This window comes from Camelus ferus, chromosome 7 (assembly GCF_009834535.1).
Source record: "Camelus ferus isolate YT-003-E chromosome 7, BCGSAC_Cfer_1.0, whole genome shotgun sequence".
NCBI classification, from domain to species: domain Eukaryota; kingdom Metazoa; phylum Chordata; class Mammalia; order Artiodactyla; family Camelidae; genus Camelus; species Camelus ferus.
Window position 1 is genome coordinate 78718830 of NC_045702.1, and position 27951 is coordinate 78746780.

General features: G+C 37.9%; 1 protein-coding gene across 1 annotated transcript; it reads left to right on the forward strand.

The window, feature by feature from the left end:
* Positions 1 to 26644, forward strand: NME8 (NME/NM23 family member 8). Its single transcript, XM_032484247.1, has 12 exons — positions 1 to 33; positions 111 to 168; positions 367 to 473; positions 4195 to 4266; positions 6422 to 6538; positions 8856 to 8922; positions 10134 to 10207; positions 11648 to 11740; positions 12868 to 13055; positions 19843 to 20015; positions 25442 to 25586; positions 26277 to 26644. The coding sequence occupies exons 1-12, from the start codon at positions 1 to 3 to the stop codon at positions 26557 to 26559; spliced, it is 1410 nt and encodes a 469-aa protein (XP_032340138.1). The 3' UTR covers positions 26560 to 26644.
* Positions 26645 to 27951: the final 1307 nt, after the last annotated feature.

Genomic DNA, 27951 nt, shown 5'->3' on the forward strand with positions numbered 1-27951 from the left:
ATGGCAAGCAAAAAGCGAGAAATCCAGCTACAGGTGGGCATGACATACCGACAGGTCTTGACTTGGTGCGTTGGCCCTGAAGGCCTTTGACAGAGCCCTCCTTTTTGCAGGCGGTCATCAATAATCAGAGCCTGTGGGATGAGATGTTGCAGAACAAAGGCCTAACAGGTACGGGGACTCCAGTTGTCTGCTGTCTGGAGCTGAGCCCGGGGCACCTTGTGGCACCCCAACACCGAGCACTACTCCCCATTTCCCAGGGTCAAAACCTGCTCCATCTTTACCCTGCTCCTGCCACAGGGCTGGGATAAGCTGCTATCATTCTAGGCTCTATGATTGTGTTCTTTCATAAATATTCTCATTTTCTAGTGATTGATGTTTACCAAGCCTGGTGTGGACCTTGCAAAGCAATGCAGACTTTATTCAGAAAATTGAAAAATGAAGTGAACGAAGATGAAATTCTGCATTTTGCTGTAGTAAGGATTTCATTCCCAGTAGACTATTACTTTCTTGTTACTTTCAGGGTTGAAGTATTCTCTTTAAGGACTGTCTTAATTTAAGCGACCTGTCAACTCATCAAAATGGACAGTATTTACTCAGCAATTTTACTATATATTTAATTCTTCTGGATCTGAGAATGAATGTGATTTTTATCCTATTCCTATAATGCTGCGGTTGTTTACCATGGTTGTGAACATTAGAAAAACATAAAGATGGGTATCTGTCTATTGCCATGTTTCTTTTCACTTGATCGTATGGTGTGTGCTCAGAATAAGGGCTGCAAATCCCATTTACTGGGTAGCATTGGATAAGACTCTGGGCATTTATCCAGTTAACAATTTTAAATCGGTAGCGATTTCCCCCTCCCTTATCTGCCTCCCATATGTGACAGTGAATTAAAATATAACAGCCAAACTCATCAATTTATCTACATCAAATTATTAACTGCTTAGAGCTAATATTAGCTTAGAGCTAATATCAACTGCTTCTTGTCTCATATGGTACCCACTGGGCATAAGTGGCTTTTGAGCACTTGAAATACAGCTAGTGTCATTGAGGAGTTGAATTTTTAATTTTAATTAATTTAAATTTATATTTAAAAAGCTACTCAATTCAGTTATTGTAAAACAACTGAACTGAGCAACTTAGGTATGTGAATCTACCTTTTTGACTGTAAATTTTATTAAATCTAGTTAAAGGTCAGTTATTTATGATTAAAATTTAGCCCACAAATTGAGATGTACCCTAAGTATAAAACACACACTAGATTTTGAAGACTTATTGTGAAAAAGAGAATGTGAAATAGCTCTTTAATAATTTTTGCATGGATTACATGTTAAAATGATCATTTGGGGATGTACTGGATTAAGTAAAATATATTATTAGATTATATTCACTTTTTTTTTGTAGTTTAAAAATGTGACTGTTAGGGAATTTAAAAGTGTATATGTGATCACATTCTATCTATTGGACAGAAACACATCCAGACCAGCTGGACCTAAGATGCAGAAGCAGATAACTCATGTGTTACTTATTCATAAAACTCACAATCCCCGATGCAAACATGAAACCTCAAGCCACTGTATGTTCTCATGTGCACAGGCCTCCATGACCCCTTTCAACCCAGACCTTGGGATGAATTTGCTTACTGGCCTTAACCTGTGTTAGACTGTCCATTCCCTTTTGCAGACACATTGTCCATAGGACTTCCTTTTTTTTAGTTCAAGGTTACAAATAAGCAGTCTAAAGCTTAGAAATTTACCTATTACAATTTTGTCTCTTAAAGAGGGTAGGTTGCAAAGAAAAAAAAATAAGAAACCAACAAAGAGAAAAGGAAAAATAATTAAAAAATAGAAAGACAGAGGGTAGGTGGTCATACACAATCATTAAATCATTTTGTCTAGAGGTTGACTTTGTCTTCTGAAATAGGGCCCTGTGATTTTTTAAATAACAACTTGCTTAACTTTGAATCGTCAGAACCGCCTGAGTAGAGCTAGACTGTGAGTCTAGATTTGGTGCTTGGTCTAACAGGGATTGCCACGTGCAACAGACAATGGGTTGGTATAAGAAGTTATAAGAAAATACCAGAAGGATCTAACAGCTGGTGCATGGATCATGGAGAAACAAGGATCAGAAAATTCTCGTGAATCCTGGCAGTGGTAGGAGTACACATTCACAAGCAAGGGGTTGTGGGGAAACTCAAGGGTCTAAGAGGAAATTGGGTCAATGGGGAGAGACCGACAAGGCAGATCCCCATTGATGCTCACCCATCAGGCTACCTGGAGGGGGACTAGGGCATAGAAATGCAAGGCCAGAAGAAAGTGCACCCTGACGTTGTGTTCCCTGGTGGTCCAGAGTCCTTGAATCTCTCCTTGTTTATAGAGTCGGAGTAGGAACAAACCTGGAGTATGTGTGTGGGCTGGGCACCATGGTGTGGGCTGAGGAGTAGGTGCAGAAGGATTAGCCCACACGGTTTGCTGGTCTCCATTTCAGCACAGCTCAGAGCTGTGAGGATACAGGTCTTAACAGTGCCTCCTCCCACCCAGAGGCTTCAGACTGTGTCCTCCCTGCAGGAACCCAGCCAGACAGTATTCTTCAGCCTACCTCACAAGGAGTCAGTTCCACCAACATGTCTGTCCCACTGGGAAATGCTAATGCAGTCTTTCCAAAATATGTCCTATTCATAATGCCAGCATCTGTTGAATTTAACAGAAAAAAAAAAGTGCATTGTCTCTGGTTTCTCTGTTATGTTTGATTACATCTGACAACAGTACATTTGACATTGATGCTATTTTTCTGCGACGACCTGCTCATAGATGGTGAAAAAAAGGTCTCCAAACTTCGTTTGGAAGCAGTGGAGGGGCGCCCTCTGCTGGACATTTTGTTTCCTGCAGTTAACCAAGGAATGGGACCCTATCTGAACTTGTAAATTTAAGTCCAAAATGAAAACTTATGAGGTTGATTACCAATTGAAATCACCCCAAGCTGAATGGTCAGTATAAAAATTTCTTCTATTATGTGCCCTTTTAAAAGACTTGAAGACTTTTACTAACATTGTGCCTATGCATATAAAAATTCAGTAAATATTACCAGTTTTTAAGCAATATTGTTATAAAATACTTTAATTGTGATACAAAATTGTGATACTTATGATGTAAAAATGGCAATGATGATACCTAGACTACTATTAAATATAATCTTTGACTACTGTCCTTTAATATTATAGATTAGTTCCTTTCAACCGCCCCGCCTCCCTTTTTGTTTTGAAAGCAGTAGGACCTAATTTTTTGAAAAGGAAGAAAGAAAATGATGTAGAATCCAACATACTAAAAAACAATTATGACACAGCACTTCTGACTGACACAGGGCTGAGGGACCCTGGCTTGACTAGAAATCCCAGTTTGAAAACAAGTGCCTTTGGTTGAAAAAACAATTCTTACAGAAAATCCTACCATACGATCCCATCCTGACAGCTGGCCCAAGGAGTGTTATGTTAATAGGCAGGAACGCACAGTTATTTAATATACAGTTATTTATATAATCAGTTTAAGATAACTTGAAATTTGTGGGAAAATTTAAAATTCAAGACTGAAATTTGATGACCAATTTATTCAAGAAGTACTTAGTAAGCGTCTCTTTCTGTATGGCCCTGTGAGTGATGAGGGGGAGGCGTGACACGCGAGGGTGAATGTGAGACATCATCCCTCTGGGCACGTGGCTCTCCTTCTAACAGAGGAGACGAGATAGGTCTGTATAATGGTACTACAGTGTTGAAAGGGGCTACCGGTGCCCGAGAGAAGGGCAGTAAGATGCCACGTGGAGGGGAGATGGTTTGTAGTGGGAGAAAGCAGGGCAGACTTCTTGGAGGAAGGACACTTGAGCTGTGTTGGGAAAGGAAGTTCAGGAACAGGTAACAAGGGAGAAGAACGCAGGTGGTGTACATCAGACCACAGGAGATGAGTTTAGCTGCAGGTTGGGTACCATAAAAGTGAACGGTGAGAAAGACAGTTGAGACCAAATGATGCAAGGCTTGAATTACCAGTGGGTGCAGTTTGATTCTAAGAACAACTATGACGTACTCAGAAAATGTTGTAGTAAACATAGAAAATTGTATATATCTGCATATTTTGAATATAGTATATCAAATGACTTGGGGATAGTATCCTTTATTATTATATGGAATATTTATTTTTTTAGGCAGAAGCTGACAGCATTGTGACTTTGCAGCCATTTAGAGATAAATGTGAACCTGTCTTTCTCTTCAGTGTTGTAAGTATATTTATCATCTTAAATGTATTATCAGATTCCAATTTATAGCTAACAAGCAAGTAACACTGTAAAATTACTGGAACTGGTTTCTGCTGATGGTAATTATAGACTTTTTTTTTTGCCTTAAATTTGCTTTTTTATGAACATATTTTATAATTTGACCTGTAGGAGCTCATAATGGATTGAGATTAGACTAGCATACACTGAGTTGATCAGGGAAAAGAAAAATAAAATGGCATGTACCTCTCCTAAGGAAATAATCAGAGACCTGTATGATGAATTATGGTTTACAGGAGTGAAAAATTGGAAATTTATTAGGGACCCAGTAGAAGAGAATTGGTTATAAATATTCACGTATACCAAGGCAAGGAGATATTTGTATGATCATTATTTTGTAATAAAGACTGCTTTTATCTTTGTATTTACAAATGCATAGAAAGAAGTCAGGCAGTGTATTCACCAAAATGTTAATAGCTGTTTTTCCATGTATGGGGGAAGGATGCATAATGTAAATTTTCTTCTTATACTTTTGTATATTTTCCAAATTTTCCATGATAAACACACAACTTCAATGATCTGAAAAACATAATAAGTGCTCTTTTCTGAAAGCAGAGGTCTTCATCATTCTGTCCCTCTCAAATGTATCGAATATGGTGACCACGATCTCCTTTTTGGAACATTTGCTTCTTTTTGGCCTTTGTGACTTGGTTTTCCTTTCGCTTCTTAGATCCTACTCCCCTCCTTCTCCTTTGAAGGTTCACCTTTCTTCATTCAGCCGCTCCATGTTGACTTCATCACGTTATAAACTCTCCTTAGAAAACTTCCTCCACACACAGTTTCAGTCATCACCTCTTGCATATCAGTAATTCAAGTGTCTATCTTCGCCTGAATCCTATACTTTGAGCTCCAGACTTGTGTATCCGACTGGTGCCTTAATCTCTCCTCTTGGTGTCTCAAGGGCATCTCACCATGAATTGGTCCAACATCACACCCCTCCCACACCAACCCTCATCGGAAACGGGATTGGCCGATAGCGTCTTAACTCACCCAGTTTCTCAAGCCAGAACCAGAAAGGTCGTCATAGTGACCTCTCTTTACCTCACACCCCATCCACACCGACCTTGGTCCTGTCAGTTTCAGCATCACGCCTTTCTCACACTCATCTGCTGCTTCCCCCTCTTTCAATCCCTGGAGGCACTGCCGTAGACCGAGCAACCAGTTCTCCCCTCTTCGCCTCTAGAATAGCTTCTGATTGGTATACAGACATCTCCTGCTCCACCTCTAACCATTTCTCCATATGGTAGGTAAAATTATCTTTACCAATAGCAGTTCCAATCATGATCCCTGCCTCTGTTTAAACTTCGCACTGCACTCAGATTAAAGGCTGCACCCTCCCGTGACCTGCAAGGCTCTGCACAGACGGCCTGGCTCCTCCACACTGCTGGCTTCATCTCACACCAGGCAGCCCCTCACTCACTCGACTGGCTCCTCCTTCGCCAGATTCCCTTTGGCTGTAGGGCTACTGCATCTCTATTCCTTTTACCTACAACGCTCTTTCTTCCCCTTTTTATTTCTTACCTATCTTTCACACTTCAAACCAAGAGTCACTTCCTGATATCGATAAGAACTTTCACTGACCTCCTTAATCAGAACCAGTTCTTATAGATGCTCCCAGCTCTCTGTACCAATCTAGGTGGTACCTGTCATGGTTGTTATTTCACATGTGTTTGCGGGGTTTTTTGTTTTTTCGTTTTTTGTCTTGTAATTTAATTAGATTAGGGACCAGGACTATTATTCCATACCATCACCCCTGGTACAATCTAGTAAACAGGTGTTTTGTAAATATGTGTTGAAAGACAAACAAGAGGGACATAACATCAAAATTAGGGAAAGTAATGTTGGGAGGCGGGACAGAACCATTAAAATTTAATGCAGGGAAATAGACAAATTGGAGGTAGAACTCAGAGCTCGGTTTACTAAATGGAGACAAAGTTCGTTACCACTAATACTTATTTTGAAATGGCTAATTACAATAGGTAAAAGGGATTGGTGGGGGTGTGGGTCAGGGTGGGGTGACTTAGTCCAGTTGAAGAGTTAATTCTTGACTTATCCTGAAAGTGAAAGCTTTCCCTCATGCTTTTGTCTCCCCTTGTAGAATGGCAAAATTGTTGCAAAAATCAAGGGTGCAAATGCGCCACTTGTTAATCAAAAAATTATTACCTTGATCAATGAGGAGAGGAAAATTGCAGCAGGTGAAATGGTTCGCCCTCAGGTAATACTTTGGATTACTGACAATTTTATTTTTAAAAATTTATTTTAAAAAGACACATTATGTCTTTTTTGTTGTTGTTGTTTTCTTATAGCATTTCCCCTAATTTTATAATTACCTAGGTGTCTAAATAGTGCAGCCTTTCTGGGAAGTATTTTAGCAGTATGAATCAAAGGCCTTAAAAAAAATATGTATCCTTTGAGCAGTTACACTCCAATAATTTTCCTTTAGAAGATAATGAGGCAAATGCAGAAAAGTATATTTATTTCAGTATTGTCTGTGTTATTAAAAATCTGGGCTCAACCTGACTGTCTAGCCATAGTGACTAGATGACATAAAATGTCTGTAATTTGTGTCATAAATTGTATAAATTCATACAGTGTAATATTGTTTAGTGTGTTCTAGCTCTGTGTTTATTTTTTATAGTTGTTCATAATATTCCATGATCATTTTATTTACTTATTGAAAAAATGTTTGCTTATTTATTTTTTGAAGTATAGTCAACTGACAGTGTTGTGTTAATTTCTGGTGTACACCATAGTGATTCAGTTATATATATATATATTCATTTATATATTTATATATATATTCCTTTTCATGTTCTTCTTCATTATAGGCCATTACAAGCTATTGAATATAGCTTCCTGTGCTCTACAGTAGGACTTTGTTTATCTGTTTTATATGTAGTAGTTAGTGTCTACAAATCCTGAACTCCCCATTTATCCTCCCCACCCCCTTTCCCTCCAGCTCTGTAGTTACCATGCTGTATGTCACACCCCCAGAACTTACTTAGCTTATAACTGGAAGTTGGTACCTTTAGACCTTCTTCACCCAATTCCCTACTCAACCCCTCTGCCTCTGGCAACCACCATTGTGTCCTCTGTGTCTGTGAGTTCAGTTTTTCCAGATTCCACATATAAAAGGTATCATACAGTATTTGTCTTTCTCTGTCTGACTTATTTCACTTAGCGTAATGCCCTGGAGGTCCATCCATGTTGTCACAAGTGGCAAGATTTCCTTCTTTTTTAAAATTTTTGCCGGATACTTCTGTTATTTGGTTTTCTTATCTAATTACCTTGTCTAGTGCAATAATAGTCATAAAATATAAGCCATGATGTGAACCACGTACATAATTTAAAATATTCTACTAGTCACATTAAAAATAATTAAAGGGGGGAGGGTTGGGTACAGCTCAAGTGGTAGAGCACATGCTTAGCATGCATGAGGTCCTGGGTTCAATCCTCAGTACCTCCTCTAAAACAAACAAACCTAATTACCTCCCTCTCCTCCCCCCAAAATAATAAAATAAATTTTAAAAATAAACTTAAAAATAATTTAAAAAGAAACAAGTGAAACTAATTTTTAAAACATCTTTTGTTACATCCAATGTATTCAAAAGACTCCCATTTGAAGATGTACTCAATAAAAAAAAATAAAGTATTCCACGATCATTTTTTTCAAATTAGGTCTTCGGAATGCGCTGTGTATTTTTTACTCATAGGACATCTTCATTTAGGCAAACCTTATTTTAAGTGCTCAAATATAGCCTTATGTGGTTAGTGGCTGCCCTGTTGGCCAGCACAGGTCCAGCAAATACAAGTCGGGTCACTTTGAAGTCATAGCTGGCATAATTCTTATTCCTGATTATAATAGGAGTGAATGCCCGCAGTGTAGTTATTTCCAAACAACTTTGGGTCTGTATTCCATTGAGAATCTGAAATTATGTATTCTCTTAACAAAAAAAGTATATATATAAATATATAAACCTTTCAGGTAATTCACAGAAACTCTGTCAGTGCTGCTCCAGAAATTAAGAATCTCCCTTCCTTCCTAGTGTTTTATTCTATCGTAGGAAATTGGCTATTGTTTTGAGAAAGGCATTTTTAATAAGTTAAGGAGATATCTTTCTATTCCTGATTTACTAAATGCAAAGGTCAGGAACGCATCTTGAAGCTTACAAATGCCCTTTCGATCTTTAACATAATAATTACATGCTAATTGCTTTCTTACTTGTTAAGCTCTGCTTCTTTCTTATTTTATGCCTTGTGCTCGTCTGAAATTTTAAACTTTTTTTGTTTTTAACTATTTTCCATACACCATATATGCATTATTTGTGAGTCACCCCGCCCCAACCTTTCAAATATTCCTTACTTTATTTCTGTAGAAAACTTAGGAAAAGTAGTGTTAGATAAATGCAGGCACATTTCCACCTTACTTTCTCTCCCTTGGACTATACATCTTTCTTAGAGACAAAATTTCCGAAAACTGTTTCACTATCATATTAAAATAAAACTGTTTCATTAGCATTTCTTTCCCACAGTATCATGAAGTTGCGTTTGCGGACTCAGACGCAGAAGATGCTGGGGAAGCAGCCTATGAAAGTGTTGGTAAGTAAATTTACCGGATGTTCATTACAGCATCACTTGCAGCAAAAAGCTGGAAAAGACATCAACGTTAATTCAGATGAGACTGGTGGGATCAACGATGATTTGTGTGATGCTAGACTCAGCTATGAAAAAGCAACCTCTTTTATTAAGAGGTACAAGCTATCAGGTATAACATAAGCTGCAAGGATGTACAACATGGGGAATAGAGCTAATATTTTATAATAACTATAAATGGAGTATACAAATTGTGAATGACTATACTGTATACCTGTAACATATAATATTGTACATTAACTATACTTCAATTTAAAAATATGATATTATAAAATAGATACATAAATAAATTTTAAAAAAGAGCAAGTGGAAGTGGATCTGAGGCTTGTCTCCCACTCCCTTGCTCAGCTCCCTGAAATAAACCCTTAGTTTACTGCAAAATAAATAAATAAATAAATAAAATAAAATAAAATAAAATAAAGCAACCTCTTCACTTGCCTTCCCTTTGGTCTAAAGTACCTGCAGCAGCCTTTCAGAGGTTACCCTCGCCCGGGGGCTCCTGTCCTCTGTGAATGATCTGGACAGCAGATTCCTCTTATGTCATCCTTTATCATCTGCCAAGAACTTATAAGAAGAATTTCTTCCTTGCTGACCCACACTCCTGGTGTACTTAAGAGTTAACAGTTTCCTTCACTGGACTGTCTGAGTGGGTGTGTGACTGTGTGTTCATACTCTGGAGGGAACAGAGGCAAACAGTGAGCTCGGTGAGCTATTCTGCACTAAAAGCTCGGGGTAAGACTGTGTAGCCAAATGCAGATAAATTCATAGATGGTAAAGCATTTTACCATGTAATGTTTGCTTGCATTGAAATTCCAGTCACCAGTGATACTGAGTGGATGGATCATGGGTGTGACTCTCATGCGTGTGAATTCTATTAAAATAACTAGTGCCCACCTACTCTTTTTTTTTTTTTTTTTTTTTTTTTTTTTTTTGCCTATTGATTGCAAACTCTTGTGAATGTTTCTCCTGCTTGCAAATCCTGGAACTGTGCTTTGATTCTAAGTAGAAACTCTTTGATAGTTGCAAGGCCATAATAAGACCCAAGCTGTGGACCCAAATTCACCAAATATTAGTGGTTTGCATTTCTAATTGCCAAATCATTCATTATCTAGGCTTTGTGCCAAGAACGTGAAATTCTTCTATTTTTTCTTTCCTAGAACAAGTATATAGTATTGTCATTATCAAACCCGATGCTGTGGTTGCTAGCAAAGTTCTAGAAATTAAAGACAAAGTAAGTAATATTTCCCAACAATACTTTCACTACAAAATTAATGTAAAAATTAATTGCAAAATAATCCCTTAATTTTCAGTTTGGAGATAAGCTTATCATTTAGAGTAAAATAGAACATAATGAACTTCTGGTGTGAAGTATCTCTAAAAGCTTTGAACGTTTTGTCTTATAATGGCTAGACCCACAGAACATCCTTATTTAAATAACTGCTCTAGCAGCATCCAATATAAATGATAAAAGCATAGCTCTTATATTAGATTTTAATGGATTTCTTTGCATTTCGTTATTAGCAATGCAAACTTGTTATAAGCTCACATTATCTTGCTCTATTGTCACAAATGCATGGTCTTTTTCAGATACATGATAACTTAAGGATGCATTTAAGTTTTTGCTTTAGAGCCAAAATAAAAAATTTTGGAGGAAAGTTGCATTCTAATCTAAAGGCCAGCAGATTTTGCCTATAAGCAGCCAGAGAGTAACTATTTTCAGGCTTGTGGGGGCATATGATCTCTGTGAGAACAGTTTAACTCTGCCACCATATGGAGAAAACAACAATGAACAGCAGATAAAGAAATGGACTGGCTGTGTTCCAATAAGCTTAATTTCCAAAAACGAGTGGTGGGCTAGATTTTGACTTCAGGCTATGGTTTGCTGATCGCTAAACAATGATTTTGTGTTGAAACAACAAAATTCTATTGCAATTTGAAAGACTGTGGCATGTGCAGTAGAGGGGGGTCACATAGGGAGCTGTTGCAGGAGGGGTTGGATGTCTTTTGATGAACTTCCCATCATGCACTCTTTCTTTAGACAAAGCAGTGTTACCACTGATTAAACTCCAGTCAAGTAGATGGTCCATTGTACGCATGATACACTTGAGTGACACGCACACTGAATTTGTCATTAAATTAAAAAATTTCAAGACAAGTATAGCATGGCTAAATCTTAAATGATATCTTTTTCCCTAGAATTTGGATATTTTTGTGGCTATATGAGTAAGATAGACTAGATTATGAGTTATAGCCTTCCCAAAGGAAAGTCGTAAAAAAAGAAAATTAAAACAATTTTGAAAATAAATGTTTAAGAAGTACTTGTCAATGTATGTCTTCTTGGATGATTCAGAAAGCAATGGTATCTTTTCTTGGAATTCAGTTAGTTTTCTTTTTTTTTTTTCATTTTGAGACAATTCACTTAAATAATAGAAATACTGTGGAGTCTCTAGTTCAAGCCTTGAAAACGTAAACAGTAAGGGGAATGAAAAGGATCTTCTTTGCATATTTTTGAGCCGCCTCCAGCCTAGCGCCCTGCGGCTTGTGCTGAGGCAGAAGAATGAAATGCATTCAAATCTGGGTGGTTCGTTAAGCCTAGGAAACAAACGTGCTTGGCTTGTTTTACCTGTCATCCCTCAACACGTCTGGAACTGACCTTACTCTCTAATTGAAGATTATCAATGCACAATTTGTTATCGAAGCAGAGGATAAGAGACTGCTCACTGAAGAACAAGTCAAGTACTTCTATAGTCAATTAGCAGACCAGGTAAGAAAGCTTAAAAAGAAAAAAAAAAAAAGAAGCTATTGTGTTGTCAAATACAGTGGATTCCTGTAAATTTAAGTTCCTCATTATGGAAAAGTAAATGAATAACTCTGGCCAACCAGATAAGCTCCAGGTGTCCCTGTGGGTGTCCATATCATGGTTAACCCAAAGATGGCGACCCTGGAGAAATCCCCAGTAGACACAGTGGCAGCCTAGCAAAAGTGGCTGGTCTGACTGTGTTTTGTGGGAGCAAAGGTCTCTCTACGATACGTTCTCTGAGACTCCTTGCATCAGCCCTCAGGAAGTGAATATCTAAGCCTTTCCTATAGATTCTTATCCCAGGCTGAAGGCTCCTTATCATAAACTTCACAGGAAAGCTTTAATCTTTTCTTTACCTAAAAGCCTTTCTGTCAAGCTATTTTAAAAAATTCTCTTTTGCCTGGGGGTGGGGGCGGTTATAATAAAGGCAGTGGTGTGTGTTGGAAAGCGCCCTGGCTTGAGGGTGTTGGTCAGGAGACAGATCTTCTAGAAATGCAGTGTTCAGTAAGGCAGCCATTAAATACGTGTGGCTGTTGGAATTTAAATTCATTAAAATGAAATAAAATGAGAAAGTCAGGGTCTCAGTTGCACCGGCCACACTCCAAGAGCTCGGCAGCCTGTGCTGGAGAGCACAGAACATGTCTGTCATCACAGAAAGTTCTACCGGATAGCACCTTGTAAACTGGCTGCACCGCTCACACCATCTCCCTTGGCCCCGGGAAAGGGTTGGACCGGCTACATCAGTGTCCCCTGGGAACTTTTGAGAAAATCCAATTCCTGGGCCCCACCCCAAACCTACTGATCATAAACTCTGGGACTGGACTCCAGAAATCTGTGTTTTAACAAGCCTTCCAGATGATTTGGAAGCATGGTGCAGTTTGAGAATAGTTATTAGACTGTGTTTGAGATCAGCCCCTGCTAGCTGTGAACTTCTGTCCCTCACAGATGTGCTTGTTAACGGGAGGCTTATAAGTAACTCTTGCCCAGTGATCATGATGGGGAGGAGGCCTTGACTTGGGTAGGGGCCACCATTGTAGTTGATGGATCTGTTTCAGAGCCTGAGATAAACACATTATCATTTTATTTTGTAGCCTGACTTTGAAGATTTTGTTTCTTTTATGACAAGTGGCCTAAGCTATATTCTAGTTATATCTCAAGGAAAGGAACAACAGCCTCCCTGGGATAAAAGTGACCCTAATTCTGAGGCAGAACCTAAAGAACCATTGGACGACCAGCAGGAGACGGCCAGAGCCATGGGGATGATGCAGAAGCTGGAAAGGTAGCCGCGACCAGGACACATGTCCAGTACAATGTGTTAAGCACAATTTAAGCACTTGGCAGGATGGGGGTGGAGTGAGATGTGTTAACGTTATTTTGCAAGGTCTGCAGTATTTTCCTCTTAAACTTAGAGATTCCATTTTCCTTTGGCTTGTGTTTATTCAGAGCACTGGCCACAAGCAGGCAGGATGAAGTGGTGAGGAGCCTGTTTTCCTGGGAATCGGTTTTCAGAGCTCTTGTTCTGCAGACAGGACCTAACAGGTTCTGTGGACTTTCATTTGCCATTGAAAAAAAATTTATTTGTACTTGTACTTAAATTTTTCTTTAAAATTTTTAAATTGAAATATACATTGATTTACAATGTTGTGTTAGTTTCCGATATGCAGCATGGTGATTCAGTTTCCATGTTTTTAAGTAGATCCAGAATCTAAAGGATCAAGGACACAAACTCTCACGAGTAATTTACACATTTGTCCAGTTTTGTTCTTTATTGCCACTCCTCCCCTGCTCAAGGTGGCCTCACCTTCCTCTCTGGGTGGTGGAGGATAGGGCTGAGGAAGAAGGGATATTAAAAGTAGAGCAGTTGGACTGGGGGTGATAGGTGGCCGCTTTTGTGAACAGGAGCTCCATGTGGGGTAGTAGTCTTTGTCAGGTTGGTTATCCTTGCAGAGAGAAACACTCGCAGTTTCCGAACCCACATAATGTGGGAAAACACTCTCCGTGCCAGTGATGGCACACCTGATGCTATGGCTGGCTGGGAGAAGGGGGGTGAACCAGGGAAACAGGACACAGGCCCCCATGCTTTCCATCCAGACTCCAGAGTCCTTCTTGATGGTCTTTAATCACATTATTCGTATTATCTATTTACATGTCTGTCTTCTTAATCAGCCTGTGTGTTGAGAACTCAAAAGACAATGACCTTGGGAGGAAAGTATAGCTCAGCGGTACGGTATATGCTTAATATGCACAAGGTCCTGGGTTCAATCGCTGGTACCTCTGCTAAAAATAATAAATCTAATCACCTCCCACCAAAAATCAATAAATCAATAAATAACATAAAATAATAACAACAACAACAACAACAACAATAATAATAAAAAGACAATGACCTTTCTCTTTGCTCTCTAGTCATTCTATAGAAGAGGAAGGTGTTCCGTTAGCTACATTACCTGGGGTCATATATATAAGTAGTTCCCGGTAGTCTTCACTCATTCGTTCATTCGTTCATTCATTCTGTTATGCATCCTTTCATTCACCTAGTGTTTATTAAAATCCTTACTATACGCCAAGTCCTGGGGATACAAAGGTGGGGAAAAATCAGAGGATCTCTAAGGTCCTTTTCAGCCTTAAACCCTGTGACTGAGAGAAGGAGAGTGCCACCTCCTGTAACATACTGTATTTCTCTGTCCATAGCAAGTGTCTGTTCTAGTCTTGGTAACCTGTTTATCCCTGTATGTGTCATAGCTATAGACAGCTACTGTTTTCTTTTATGAAATTCTCATTTAAATTAAAGGTAATAGATACAATTCCTAAAGGATTCTTTAAAGGTGTTTCTGGGATCTGAGCAGTCTGAATTCTACACCTTTACTCTCTGTGCCCATCTCCAGACCTTTCTTGCTTCTCCAGAATCAAAGGGAAACTTCCTAACAAGCAGCTGGCCACAGGTGAGGCCGGGGGCTCTGTTTACGTCCCCAGCTAGAGAGAAGGGGAAGGTAGTGTGATGCTTTCTCCACTGAGAGCACTGGGAGTGTCTGAGCTCAGATTCAGAAAGCAGAACCTGGAGACAACATCAGACCTTGGAAAGAACAAGCAGAGGCCTGTGATTCCCAAGGGCAAGACAGATATTGGCCTTCACTGGGCCTTCCTGACTCCTGAAAGTCCAAAATGCAGCTGAACAGCGTTACTGAATTCCCTGCCCTTGAAGCCCATCTCTCTGAGGGATCTTTCCAAATGTTCCTGCAAGGAAGGACGGCCTGCTGGCTTCTACAGCACGGACTCGTAGCTTAGAGACCGCCTTGCTTTCCAGCTACAAGGCTTCCAACATTTAACACACCAAAATCCAGACATAAACCCCAATGAGCCAGCAAAGAAAAATGATTCCACACCTAAGGGATCCTAGCAGCCGGAGAAGGGAAGATCTCCTCAAACATCAAAACACAAGCCCAGTGAAAAGGGACTGCTAGGGATAGGACAACCCTTCAATAAAATAACAGGACTGACATAACAAAAGTACCTGAGCTCCAAGTGCTACATACACATAGACAAAAGCCTTTCCAATTTGAATTATAAAAAAATCATAATTTGACCTATACTCAGTGGAGAATTACAGGGTGTGATAGTCACTTGAGATGCCAGTGAATGACTTGGAAAATCAGATGCAAGAAATAGCTCAAAGTACAAGAAAAGAAAGAAAGAAAGAAAGAAAGGAAGGAAGGAAGGAAGGAAGAAAGAAACAGGCATCCTCAGAGCAGACATAAGGAATCTGGAGAATAAACTGGGGAGATCAACATACTGAGAAGAGAAATTCCATGCAGAGAAGCAAGAACAGATGGGGAAGGTGTAATCCAACACATAACAGGGAAAAATAATTCCCTGGAATGAAGAAACACATGTGTCTGCCAATTGAAAGGGCTTACAGTGGTCCAAACTGGACTGATGCAAAAAACCACGAATATGGAAACATCCTGGGAAAAAACACTGTACGCCGTCTCCAGGGAGAAAGAACAGGCAGTGGTGTGCTTAGTATGTCCAACACCTGCAGCAGGTCAGTTTTGTAATGCCCCTCTCCTCTATATGACAAAATTATTTTAAGAACTCATTATTGAATGAGACAAATAATAATGACCAAAAAAAGAAACATAAACAGTGAAAATTATCTTGTATGGAATTTGGTGCCTGTATGAATATATAAGCAAAAAATAAAAATAAATATGACAATATCAAAAATGAAACAAGTAACAGGTTAATACTGTATAACTATATTAATGCATTATTTAAAAAAGGAAAAACATGTATATTCATTAGTCTATCACAGAAATGAAGTACTGTTTTCATTTGTAAGCCTTAACTTTGGAAGATTTGTCAATGACCTTCTCAAAATTGGTCTTTGCTGTACACTCCTGTTTTATACACAGAGATACATAAAACTCCTGTTTCACAGTAAGTTCCAGAAATTGCAACATTGCCAATAGCTCTGTTATTTTAGGATTGATTCCTCCATGCAGAGTACAGTGTACACTGTTTATTAAAGATAAATAATAAAAATGTGCTAACTTGAAGCTTACATATATATTATTGAAATTCAAACACTAACCACAGGAGTTATTTAGAAGAGTGATGAACCAAAGATTGGTTTTGAGAAGGAGTATTTTATCACTAACATTGTTTAGAACTGCTCCTACATGTGTTGCTGAAAAGCTGCCTTACTTGGTTTTGTTATTGGTTCAAATGTCTCTACAGACAATGCGCCCCTAGTGACTTGACTTCAGGGGGATCCCCTCCACCAACTTTACATTTGCAGCAACCGAGGACAAGTTACTCATAAAGGAAAAAAATCTCTGACTGGCAGAGGACTTGTCATCAGACTGAGAGAGAAATACTGCAACCCCTGCATTCTTAATGAGGCCAAGGTATCATTTACCTGGTGGAGCAAAGGAAGATGTCAGGGACATGCTTAGGAATATATCACCTATGTACCCCTTCTATGGAAAATTTTTGGAAGAAGACAGAACCAAACAAAAAAATGAAAGACACCTCAATATAGGGGGGAAAAGAGAAGAGAAACAGTTATCAGTGAACCTTGGAATTTGTGAGTACACATACACACATTTATATAGTTCTGGGTTATAATAACTGGTGGAAGACTCTTGAAATAGAAGAAAATTCTGATAGATCCTAAATTATCTCAACAAAACCTAGGAGTTACTGAGTCTGTACGGCAAAATGGTTCAAAAGTTTCAAAGAGGAAAGATGAGTGCAGAAGGCAACTAAAATTATTTTAAGATTCTTATTTGAGTTTTCAGAAGAGGCGGGAGTGGATGGAGTGTTAAAGTTGGGAAACAGCATGCCAGAATGCAGTAAATATTTGGAACATATGTGTTCGATTACAGAAGCAGGTAAAAGATGGTAAACATCAGTGCAGTGGATAAGTATAATAGAACTTCCACAGTAACAGGGGGAAAACCAGAATGAATAGCAACATGCTCAGACCAGCCAAATAAGGGAAAGAAAAAAGAAGAAAATACAGTGTAAAATAGTATACATAAAGTGAGGTGGAAGGAATATAGTCAGGTGTATGGCTATTAAACTAAATATGAAAAGGTTAACTATCCCATTAAATACAGAGATTACCAAATTAAGATTTTAAAAAGCCAAACTACGTACACCAGAAATTGACACAACATTGTAAACTGACTATACTTCAATAAAAATATTTTTAAAATAAAAATAAAAAAAGCCAAACTAAATTAAAAACCCTGTAATAATAATTGATGCAGCAAGAATCATTAATGGGTGGTAAGTCCATTGCATGAATAATATGCGCATTTCCAAATAGTGTCCTCATAGACTTCTTATTACTCACAAAGTGGAAATGGTAGCTTTTCAGTGGAGAAGGCTGGAGGATACCACTTTGACCACATCAGTATCACCAGTAATGGGAAAAACTGACATCATGTACCTCCTATTGTGATGGCCAAGATGTTCAGAGAACTCAAGAGGAGTATAGATGCACAGAGTGAAGTTTTTAGCAAAGAGTTGGAAAATATAAAGAATATCCAAATGGAGTTGAAGAATAAAATCACTGAAATGAGTAGCACACTAGAAGGAATCAAGAATAGACTAAATACGGCAGAAGAACGGATCAGTGGAAATCACTACTACAGAACAGAAAAAAGAAAAAACAATGAAAAGAAATGAGGATAGTTTAAGAGAACTCTGAGACAACAAGAAGTGCACTAATATTCACATTATAGGGGTCCCAGAAAGAGAAGAGAGAGAGAAAGGACCTGAGAAAATGTTCAAAGAGATAGTAGCTGGAAATTTCCCTAACTTGGGAAAGGAAACAGTCACTCAAGTCTAGGAAGCACAGAGAGTTCCACACAGGATCAACCCAAAGAGGAACACACTGAGGCACACAGCAACCAAATTGACAAAAATTAAGGATAAGGAGAAAATACTAAAATTAGCAAGAGGAAAGCAACAAATAACATAAAAGGAAACTCCCATAAGTTTATTAGCTGAGTTTTCAGCAGAAACTCTATAGGCCAGAGGGGAATGGAATGATATATTTAAAGTGATGAAAGGGGAAAACTTACAATCAAGAATGCTCTACCTAGCACTCTTGTTTAGATTTGATGGAGAAATCAAAAGCTTCACAGATAAACCTTAATTTGAAAAGATACACACACCCCAATGTTCATAGCAGCACTATTTACAATAGCCAAGACATGGAAGCAACCAACCTAAATGTCCATTGACAGATGACTGGATGAAGAGGCTGTCATATATTTGTACAGTGGAATGCTACTCAGCCTTAAAAAATGATAAAATAATGCCATTTGTTGCAACATGGATGGCCCTATAGAACGTTATTCTAAGTGAAGTAAGCCAGAAAAAGAAAGAAAAATACCATATGATATCACTCTCATGTAGAATCTAAAAAAAAAAAAAGACAAATGAACTTATGTAAAACAGAAACACAGTCACAGACATAGAATACAGTACTTGTGGTAGCCAGAGGGTAGGGAGGTGGGAAAGGATAAACAGGGAGTTCAAGATATGCAGATATTGACTGGTATATATAAAATAGATAAACAAGTTTATACTGTATAGCACAGGGATATATATTCAAAATCTTGTAGTAGCTTACAGTGAAAAAGAACATGAAAATGAATATATGTATATTCATGTATGACTGAAGCATTGTGATATATACCAGAAATTGACACAACATTGTAAACTGACTATATATACCTTTAAAAAAAAAATTGTAATGTCAATAGAAAAAAAAAGCTTCACAGATAAACAAAAGCTAAAAGAATTCAGCACTACCAAACCAACTTTACAACAATGTTAAAGGAACTTTTCTAGTCATCAAATCACAAGAAAAGAGAACAAAAAAAAAAAGAAAGAAAAAAATATTGAGTCTTTCCATTAAAAAATTTTGCACATATCAATCCATTTGTTTTTGATGCAATTGGATATTCAATTGTAAAGAAAAGTTAGATGTTAACCTCATATTATACTCAAAATAAATTTCAGATGGAAGGGAGAGGTAAATATAAAAGTGAAGTAATATGAGTTTATATTTCTTACTAGAATATTTCTTAGGTATCTTATTTTTGTTCTATTATCTGTGGACAATATTTTCTATATTATTTTATTATATAAACTTTTCTATTTCATAGTTGATCATTGCTGGTATATTAGAGATCTATTATTAGTGTTTGTATTTTGATCTTGTCTTGGCCCCTACAGAACTCTTACAAGTGCTAGTTATTTCTCAGTTGATCTTCTGAGAATCAATGATTTCCATAATCATTGATTCTCCATAAATAATGATGTTTCTTTAAAAAAAAAAAACTCATTAAGTCAAATGTATACGATTTCATGAAATCAATTTTTGGATTGGTTCAATGAAAGTTGAATTAAATACATAGCCTTTGATGTGAGAGAGTGATACACCTTGTCTTTATGCGAAATTCAATTTGTATTTGTTTTACTAAACTCTAAATCTTTCGGCATGATTGTTAAACGTCAGTTTCTAATTATATTTTGGATTTCAACAGTTTACAAGAATATCTGGAAAGACAAAATATATCTCAGTTTTGTGATGTTGAAGAGAATATAACTAATACTAAGTTCATTGACGTCTTCTTCCCTGATTTTAAAAGAATGAAAAGCATAAAAGTAGAAAAGATACTGGCATTACTTCGACCAGCCCTCTTTCATGAAAGGAAAGGTAAGAGAGAAAGTATAAATTGTTTAACTATTTTGTACATGGGATTTGAATAAACCCTATAATAATTATAGTAAAAGGTATTACTTTAAAATTGAAACATTTACGGAAAAAGTACTTGATTCAAGACATTTAGTTAATATTAATTTACTAATTTCTCAATAAAAAGAATGAAACGCTTTTGTAGTTAAAGAGTTGAGAAAGTGTCTAACCTATATTATTGTGATACTTTTTTTTATAATTCATGAGCCAACATAAATGCATTGTTATTAACTAAAGTCCATAGTTTACATTAAGTTTTGCTCTTTGTCTTGCACATTCATTGGGTTTTGGCAAACTGTATCTTTTTTACAGCATCATATATGGTAGAATCACTGCCCTAGAAATCCCTTGTGCTGCTCCTGTTCCTCCCCCTTTCCTCCCTCCCAGCCCCTGGCGATCTCTGATCTTACTGGTAGTTTCACGTTTTCCTGACTACTCTGTAGTTGGAATCATGCAGTATGCAGCCTTTTCAGGTGGATTTCTTTCACTTAATAATATGTGCTTAAGGTTCCTTCCTGTCTTCCTATGGCTTAATAGTTCATTTCTTTTCATAGCTGAATAACATAATATACCAAAGTTTGTCCAGCTACCCGTTAAAGGCCGTCTTAGTTGCTTTCAGTTTGGGCCATTATAAATAAAGCTGCAATAGGCAGCTCTGTTGTGAACAGGTAACATTGCTGATAAGTATCTCTCTGATGTGTTAAGCCACTCGTGTTTTGGGTTTAATTTTCTACACAGCATAATCTATCCTGACTAGTACAACAATCTGCTGCAAAATACATCTAAGTAATCGGTAATAACAGCTGGGTGTGGAAAGCGGTATGGTAAGAGATGGCTCACGGGGTAAGCAAGCAGGTGGGATGTGCAGCCCATATTTGAGTGGAAGGATAATGATGGAGCCACCAAGCGGGGACAGTTGCGTAAAGCTTCCTGGAGGAAGCACTGTTTGTACAGAGACTAAAAAAGTCAAGTTCAAGTTAGCCAGGAGGGGAATCTTGAATAGTTTCAGTGGAGTGCTTGCAAAATTGGGGTGAGAGATTATATACAGTGAACTCAGAACAACCCAGAATTGAAGTAATTTTTGAAAAGAATTTAGATGTTTTTTTATTTGAGGTTGGAAAAATCTGATTGCAGATAAATACTCAGGGGAAGGAACCAACCAGTAGAAAAGGAACAGTTGAAGATACAAGAAAGGGAGTGAAGATTAGGACAGGCCAAGGTCATTGAGAGTTGGGAGGAAGTAATTTCTGTAGCAGGTGTGGAGAACTGGGCTTAGAAGAGATTTGTCTTTTAAAGAGCAAGAGGGAAAGAGGGCTGGATAGACAGTTCCAGTTCCGGGTTGGTGGCAGGAGGTTGCAGGATGTGCCTTCCGCTGCCTGGTTTCTCCGTAAATAAGAAGCAGCATTATTGGCTGAGAGGAGGGGAGGCAACCCTGTAGTGTACATGATCCATCAGAGGCCAGGCCCTTTTCTTGGTCCACGTGTGCCATTTCTACCTGCTCCCCCAAGGACTTCACATTTGCAAATGCCCCTTCTTTTCTTATACTTTCTCTCATGCTGCTGGCTTTTTCCTATTAGCAGAGAAACATACTCCAACATAGTAATAAAGATAATTTAATGAAATAAGAACAAAACCAAAACAGCTTCACTGGATCTCACACTCCCTTCTCTGATACCTTGTTTCTCCGCTCCTTTGCAGCAGGCAACTTCTCAAGGAGTTATCTATGCTCAGTGAGTTGGCTCCTTGACCCTCACTCACTCCTGAACCCTCTCCAACTTAGCTTCTGCCAGAACTATTCTAGACAAGTTCACCACCGACCTCCAAATTGCCAAAATCCAACTTTTGAACAGCTTATCCTCCATTCACAGCTCTTGGCAGTGTTTAGCCCAGTTTCTGCTTCCATATTGGTCACCTTGATGTGGATTGCTGCTGAAACCCTGAATCCTGTCCCTGGTAGACAAATGTATTTGTTCAGTTTTTCTAAGCCAGGCAAATCCACCCTCAACCAAGTTGCAAAGATCTCACCTTCTACTCTTAATAATTTGTTGAAATAATTTTTCCCAAACACAGTATTCTCCTCTGAAGAATTTTGGTGATAGCTGTTAGCGTAGTACCATATTACTGTGATAGACAACCCGTATTGATACTTGAGGATGCCATAAAAGTGTTAATTAAAAAGGGGGAAAACAAACTTTGAAGTTGGTTATTCTGTGTCTCCCTCCGACTGATCTACTGTTTGACTCTAGCTTTAGTTTTTTTATCATTTCAGGTTTACTATGTTTGCCATTTGGTAGTAAGTGGTAACACATCACTCATCTTTTTCAATAAATGTTGACTATTATTGACATTTAACTCTTCTGGATCACTTCAAGAAATCCCAAAGTCTATGTAGATAGTTTAACTTGAGGAAAAGTGACATCTTCATTATAGTCTCATTTATTTTCAAGGAATACACTGTACTTCTATTCAACTCATCTACTACATCTTTTATTCAAATATAATAAATTTTATTCATTATAGCTGTTACCTTATTTTTCAATTAAATGTGGTAATATATGTTCCCAAATAAAAATTGTCACTTGCCATCTGCCTCTACAAGGATTAGGTCACTAGGCACGGCAGTAGCTGACCTCAGCTCACCCCGAAAGGAGTTCAGGGCCGTGATCAGGAATGAGGCACTCCGTGCTTTGGGAAAAACTGGCAGTACAGGCCTTCAGATGGTTAGATATTTTCAGGAGAAGATTTTATGAGCCCTAGTTCTTGCATCTTCTCATATCTGAAAAAGCACTAAAATCATTAATGGAGACATCTGCTCCTCGTGACTAGCAGCAACCTTATGCCAAAATGTGTGCTTGACTGCACATATCCCCCCAAATCATATATATATATATGATTATATACATATATATATATATATATATGTACTGACATTCCCCTCTGCTTCTTCAGAGCAGTTCCCCAGGGCTGTCTGAAAGGCTGCCTCCCAGGCTATAGTCCTCATTTTGCCTCAAAGGAAACTTAACTCACAACTCTCACGCAGTGCATTTGTTTTTTCAGTTGACAATGTAAAGTTCTTTGCTTCAAACTATTCATTTAATAAAGGTCAGCTGTTTATAGTTGTTGTTGCTGTTTCAGTGCCAGATACGTCTTTTTAGGATTATTCTTAGCTTTCTCCCCCATAGTGAGTGACATCTTTTCCCCTCTAAATTTATTTTCTATATAAGATAGTGGCTTTTGTATATTTTTCCCTGCTGACCACCTTACTGAATTATGTTATCTAATAATAAATATTTACCTTTTAAAATAGACTCTTGAATTTTCCAAACAGCTTATACTCAAACAATGTTATCCATTTTGTTCAAATATCTTGTCTTTATGGATTGCTTAGTACTTCTAGAAAAATGTTAAATAATTACAGGCAGTTATGGGAAGAGGCTGCCTTTGTTTTACCCTCGACTGCTCTTAATGCCTCCAGTGTTTTCAATTATGATGTTGACTTTGGATTTTAGGCAAAATCCTTCTATTCCAAAGTATTTCTATTTGCTACGCGATGCAAAAAGACTTTGGATGTAATGCAATGCTTTTTTGTTATTTACTGAGATGAACATAAAATATTCTTTCCCCTTTGACCTGCTGGGCTATTGATGTAATTAGAATACATTTTCAAATGTTCAGCCTTCCTTGGGTTCCTCAGATAAACTTTCATAGCTCATAATGTACACCATCCTATTGGATTTTCTTTGGTAATATTTATTTTAGTTCAAATGTTCTTCTTTAATCTTTCCCAAGTATTGTCAGGATTATTCTGACTTTTCTTTGTTAAGCACACTGGGGGAGTTTTAAAAGCCCAATAACCTAAAATTTATTAATAAAGCTACCGAAGACGATCCTTCATTTTGGAGGAAAAAGTAGGCTTTTAGACAACTTTCAAAATTTCTTCCATAGTTACTTATCTGTTCCACTTTTTAAAGCTTCTTGGGTCATTGTGTGGCAATTTATACTTCCTTTGAGATTCATTTCTTTACTTTCAAATGTACTGGCATTGGGCATCCTACCAAAATAGTTTATAATATCATGGAGGATAGCTGTACTTATTTCTCATTCATAATGTACTTTGTGTGTTTTCAGTTTTTCCTTGATTAGATTTATTATAAGGTCACTTTCTTAAAAAAAATAGCATTACAATTTCTTTCAAAAAGCAGCTCAACAGTTTTTCTTTCATAATTTCTTAACTTTTGTTTTTATCTGTAACAATTCATTTGCATTCATTTTGATGTCTTAGGTGCCTATTTTCACTCCTTTTCTAACTCCGGATTTGAATTTTCTTCTTTTTATTATAATTCTTTAGTGCTTGGTAATTAAAACATTCCTGCTTTAGCTTTGTTTCCTAATTTTTAGTATTCACTGTTCTGAATTTGGAAATGGGTTGGCCATAATCGGAGACTCCGTTAGTAGAGGATTTTAATTCATACAATTTTATAATTATGACTGTTTATTATTTCTGTTTTCTATGCTTCCTTGCTATCATTTTTGGTTTTTGTATTTTGCTATAAGCACCTTTTGCGATTACTTTTTCTAGGATTTTGGAAGATGAGTAATTTTTTAAAATGATAATTATGTTGTTTTTACCCTTTTGAAGTGTGTTTAAACTCGCACTTGATTACTTTGCAAAATCAAGAGGGAATAATTGTTTTGAGTTTAGCAGAGCTTTATTCCTCTCCCTGTTCTCAACCCACCCACTGCCAGGTTCTGTGTTCTTAGCTTTTGTTAATATTGTTTGAGGTTTTAGTACATAGATGGTGGTTATTTTTATATACATGTCTTGCCTTTTGATGGTATTTTGCAATTTACTTTTTGTTTATAATCAGGTTTATAACAGATTTATTTAAACTTTTCTTATATAAACTAGTTTTCAAACATCCCACAGTCTTTAGGTATATTAATTTCCCATTTTTAATCACTTAATTATATTTCATCTCTCAGTTATCTAGAGCCTATAGGTAAGCACACTTAAAAAAGATTAAATAATATTTAAAAAAATTTTAAAGGTATAAAGTTATTTTCTTTCCTGAGCCCTAGCATATCTGAGAATGTCATTAAATTAACTTTATATACGAAATAAAATTTACCTGATTATATAATTTTTTGGTGTAAACTCCCCATCCTCAAACCTATAGATTTTGGTCCACTGAAGAATTGGAAATGGCATCATAATTATGTTAAGAATATTGTTCATCTTAAATTAAAATCCAATAAGCTATTTTTGTAAACTTAAATTTCATATGAGAATGAAATGCATTCTATGTCCTCATGACAATACATTCTGTATTGTGTATATAACCAATAACCCAGCAGTTTGAAACTGATTATGTGGGCTTTTTATTTAGAGGCCGTTTTGAACATCATTGAAGATGAAGGCTTTAAAATACTGATGCAAAGACAAATAGTATTATCAAGAGAAGAAGCAGAAACACTGTGCAAGGAACATGAAAATAAAGATTATTTTGAAAGTCTTATAGAAAACATGACCAGGTAAAACAGATTTCAGGTTTAGAAAGCACAGTCTGATTTATGTTAGAATCATTTAAACCTTCTCTTAACCCTGCTTTGTGTTCAAGTCGCCAGACCTCTCAATTCTGTAAACTTGGGCTGAGCCTACTTCTCTGCCAGTCTCCCCTCCATCTCGAATCTCTGCTCAACTGTCTGTCTTCTCTAGCCCTCCTGGGATGTTATTAGAGCAATGCAAAGGTCCCAGGTGAAGTTGCTGGGGCCCAGCTGAGTTGAATGCCAGGATCCAGGGTGTGTGGCACCATCAAGTCCAAGTAGAGAACCGTGATGGACTCTCAAGGGCTTTGGTAATCCTAAAGATCACTAGTCCTAGGAGAGGAAAGGGATGCTAGAAATCTGTTAAGTTTCTAGAAAAGTAAGTGAAATGGCAGCAGGGTCAGAAGGCCAGCAAGGGTACATAAATCAGCAGCAGCATGGGGACCATGTAGGAAACATTCTGTCAGAACCAAAGCCCTTCTCTTCCCTTCCTTTCTCTGCTCCCATCCTTTTATGAATATGCTCTTGAGGGTACACCAACAGAAGTTAATTTCAGATGCTTGATGGAAGGGTTATTTTACTTTTTTAGTCTATTTAACAAATACACTTGTATTACCTGTTTGTAATTAGCTATGAGCCATACTTTTATTAACTTCATTTTTTTTTCTTTTCTAATAGTGGTCCGTCTCTAGCCCTTGTTTTATTAAGGGAAAATGGTTTAAGACACTGGAGACAGTTAATTGGACCAAGCACTGTCAAAGAAGCTGAAGAATATTTTCCACAGAGGTATGATTTGTGTCAGGGGTCCCCCACTTTTTTCATGGGAGCAGTTTTGGTTTCTTTTTGGATATGGGGCACAGGAACCACAGCTCCAGTCCAAGGGACGATCTCAGGAAAGCTACTTTTGCTGGATAAGGAGTGGACTGCTTATGATTGGAAGCCTAGCCTAGTGTCAACCTGATATGGCCATGGCTTTGCAAGAGAAGGATGTGGGCTGCTTGGTTTGGGGTGGAAAGTAAGTGGTAGATACCCTGCTGAAAGGCCGTATCTTGGCAGAAGTATCTGCCCCATGCACTGCTTAGGAGAAATTGTTTTAAGAAGAGTGTGATAGTAGCTGCAGGTTCTTTAGTTGATCATACGAGTTTCAAGACAGTGGTGACTGACTCAATATGTAGTCTCCAATTTTGTGGGAACATTTACTAAGTGAGTTTCCCAATGAGTTGTCGAAGGCAGCTAAACTTTGTAATCAGCCCATCACCTGGCCTGTCACCTGGCACAGAGTAGGGCACTATTTAAATATTTTTTGATCTTAACTTACAGGCTTGGTATCAGCTGGAGGCTGGGGATAGTATCTCACGCATCTCCTTTCTTGGCATGTAGCTGATGGAAATAAACTGAGCTGCAATTTGCTCAAATTCTTTGTGCCAATTTCAGAGTAGGATTGGATTCAGGGGAAGAAAGGCCCTTCCTTCAAGTGAGCAACAACCAACATGCTTTGTCAGGCACAGCAAACTTGACATACATGTGGACACAGTAAATAACAGTACTCATGAAACATCACTCATGCAGAAGTTGAAATGTTTTCTTTTGGGTCGGAGATCTTGAATCTGAGTTGTCCTGAATGGATGTATTTTACCCCAACTCTTAGCCCTACTCACTTATGTCATTGCTCCTGTGCCAGACAGTTACTATAAAAGATAACATGTGTTGGGCATTCTTTACGTGGTATGAGCAGGATGCCATAGAAGCTCTTAATGAAATTTGCATAGAATGTAATACATGGCATCAGAGAGAGGAATTCCTATTGACACAAGACCTATCCCTGTGTGCACATCTGTCTAGAAATTGTGGTCCCCAGTGTGGAGGCTGTGTACCAGCACAGCAGTATTTTCTCCAGGTGAAGGTACCCAGTGACTGCCCCTCTCCACCCTATGATTACACTGAGAATTCCCATCCCAAGCCCTTATGATCCCTAACGTTGCCACAAGTTCATAATTACTCTTAGGCATTATTTTTGATTGGTTCTCACCTTTCTAGTTTCCTTGGCTCCTCCTAACTCTTTCAGGTTGCTTTAGAAATAGCTCTTCCAGCAGAGTTCTGCCCTTTCCTGCACTTGGGTATCAGATTCCACACTCTCCATTTCTTAATCTGAAATATGGTCACTTGCATACAGGAGAAACATAGCAACCCCGCTATCCCATCCTTACACACACACATGCAGAGCCTTTTCCCAATAACAGCATAACAGAGGGGCTGATTGTAGTTCTCTGCAGTGAATGGAGTAGGTGCCAGTGAGGGCTTAGCCTGTTTTCATTATTCATTGTGCAAATCCCTCATCCCTGGCAATCACAGG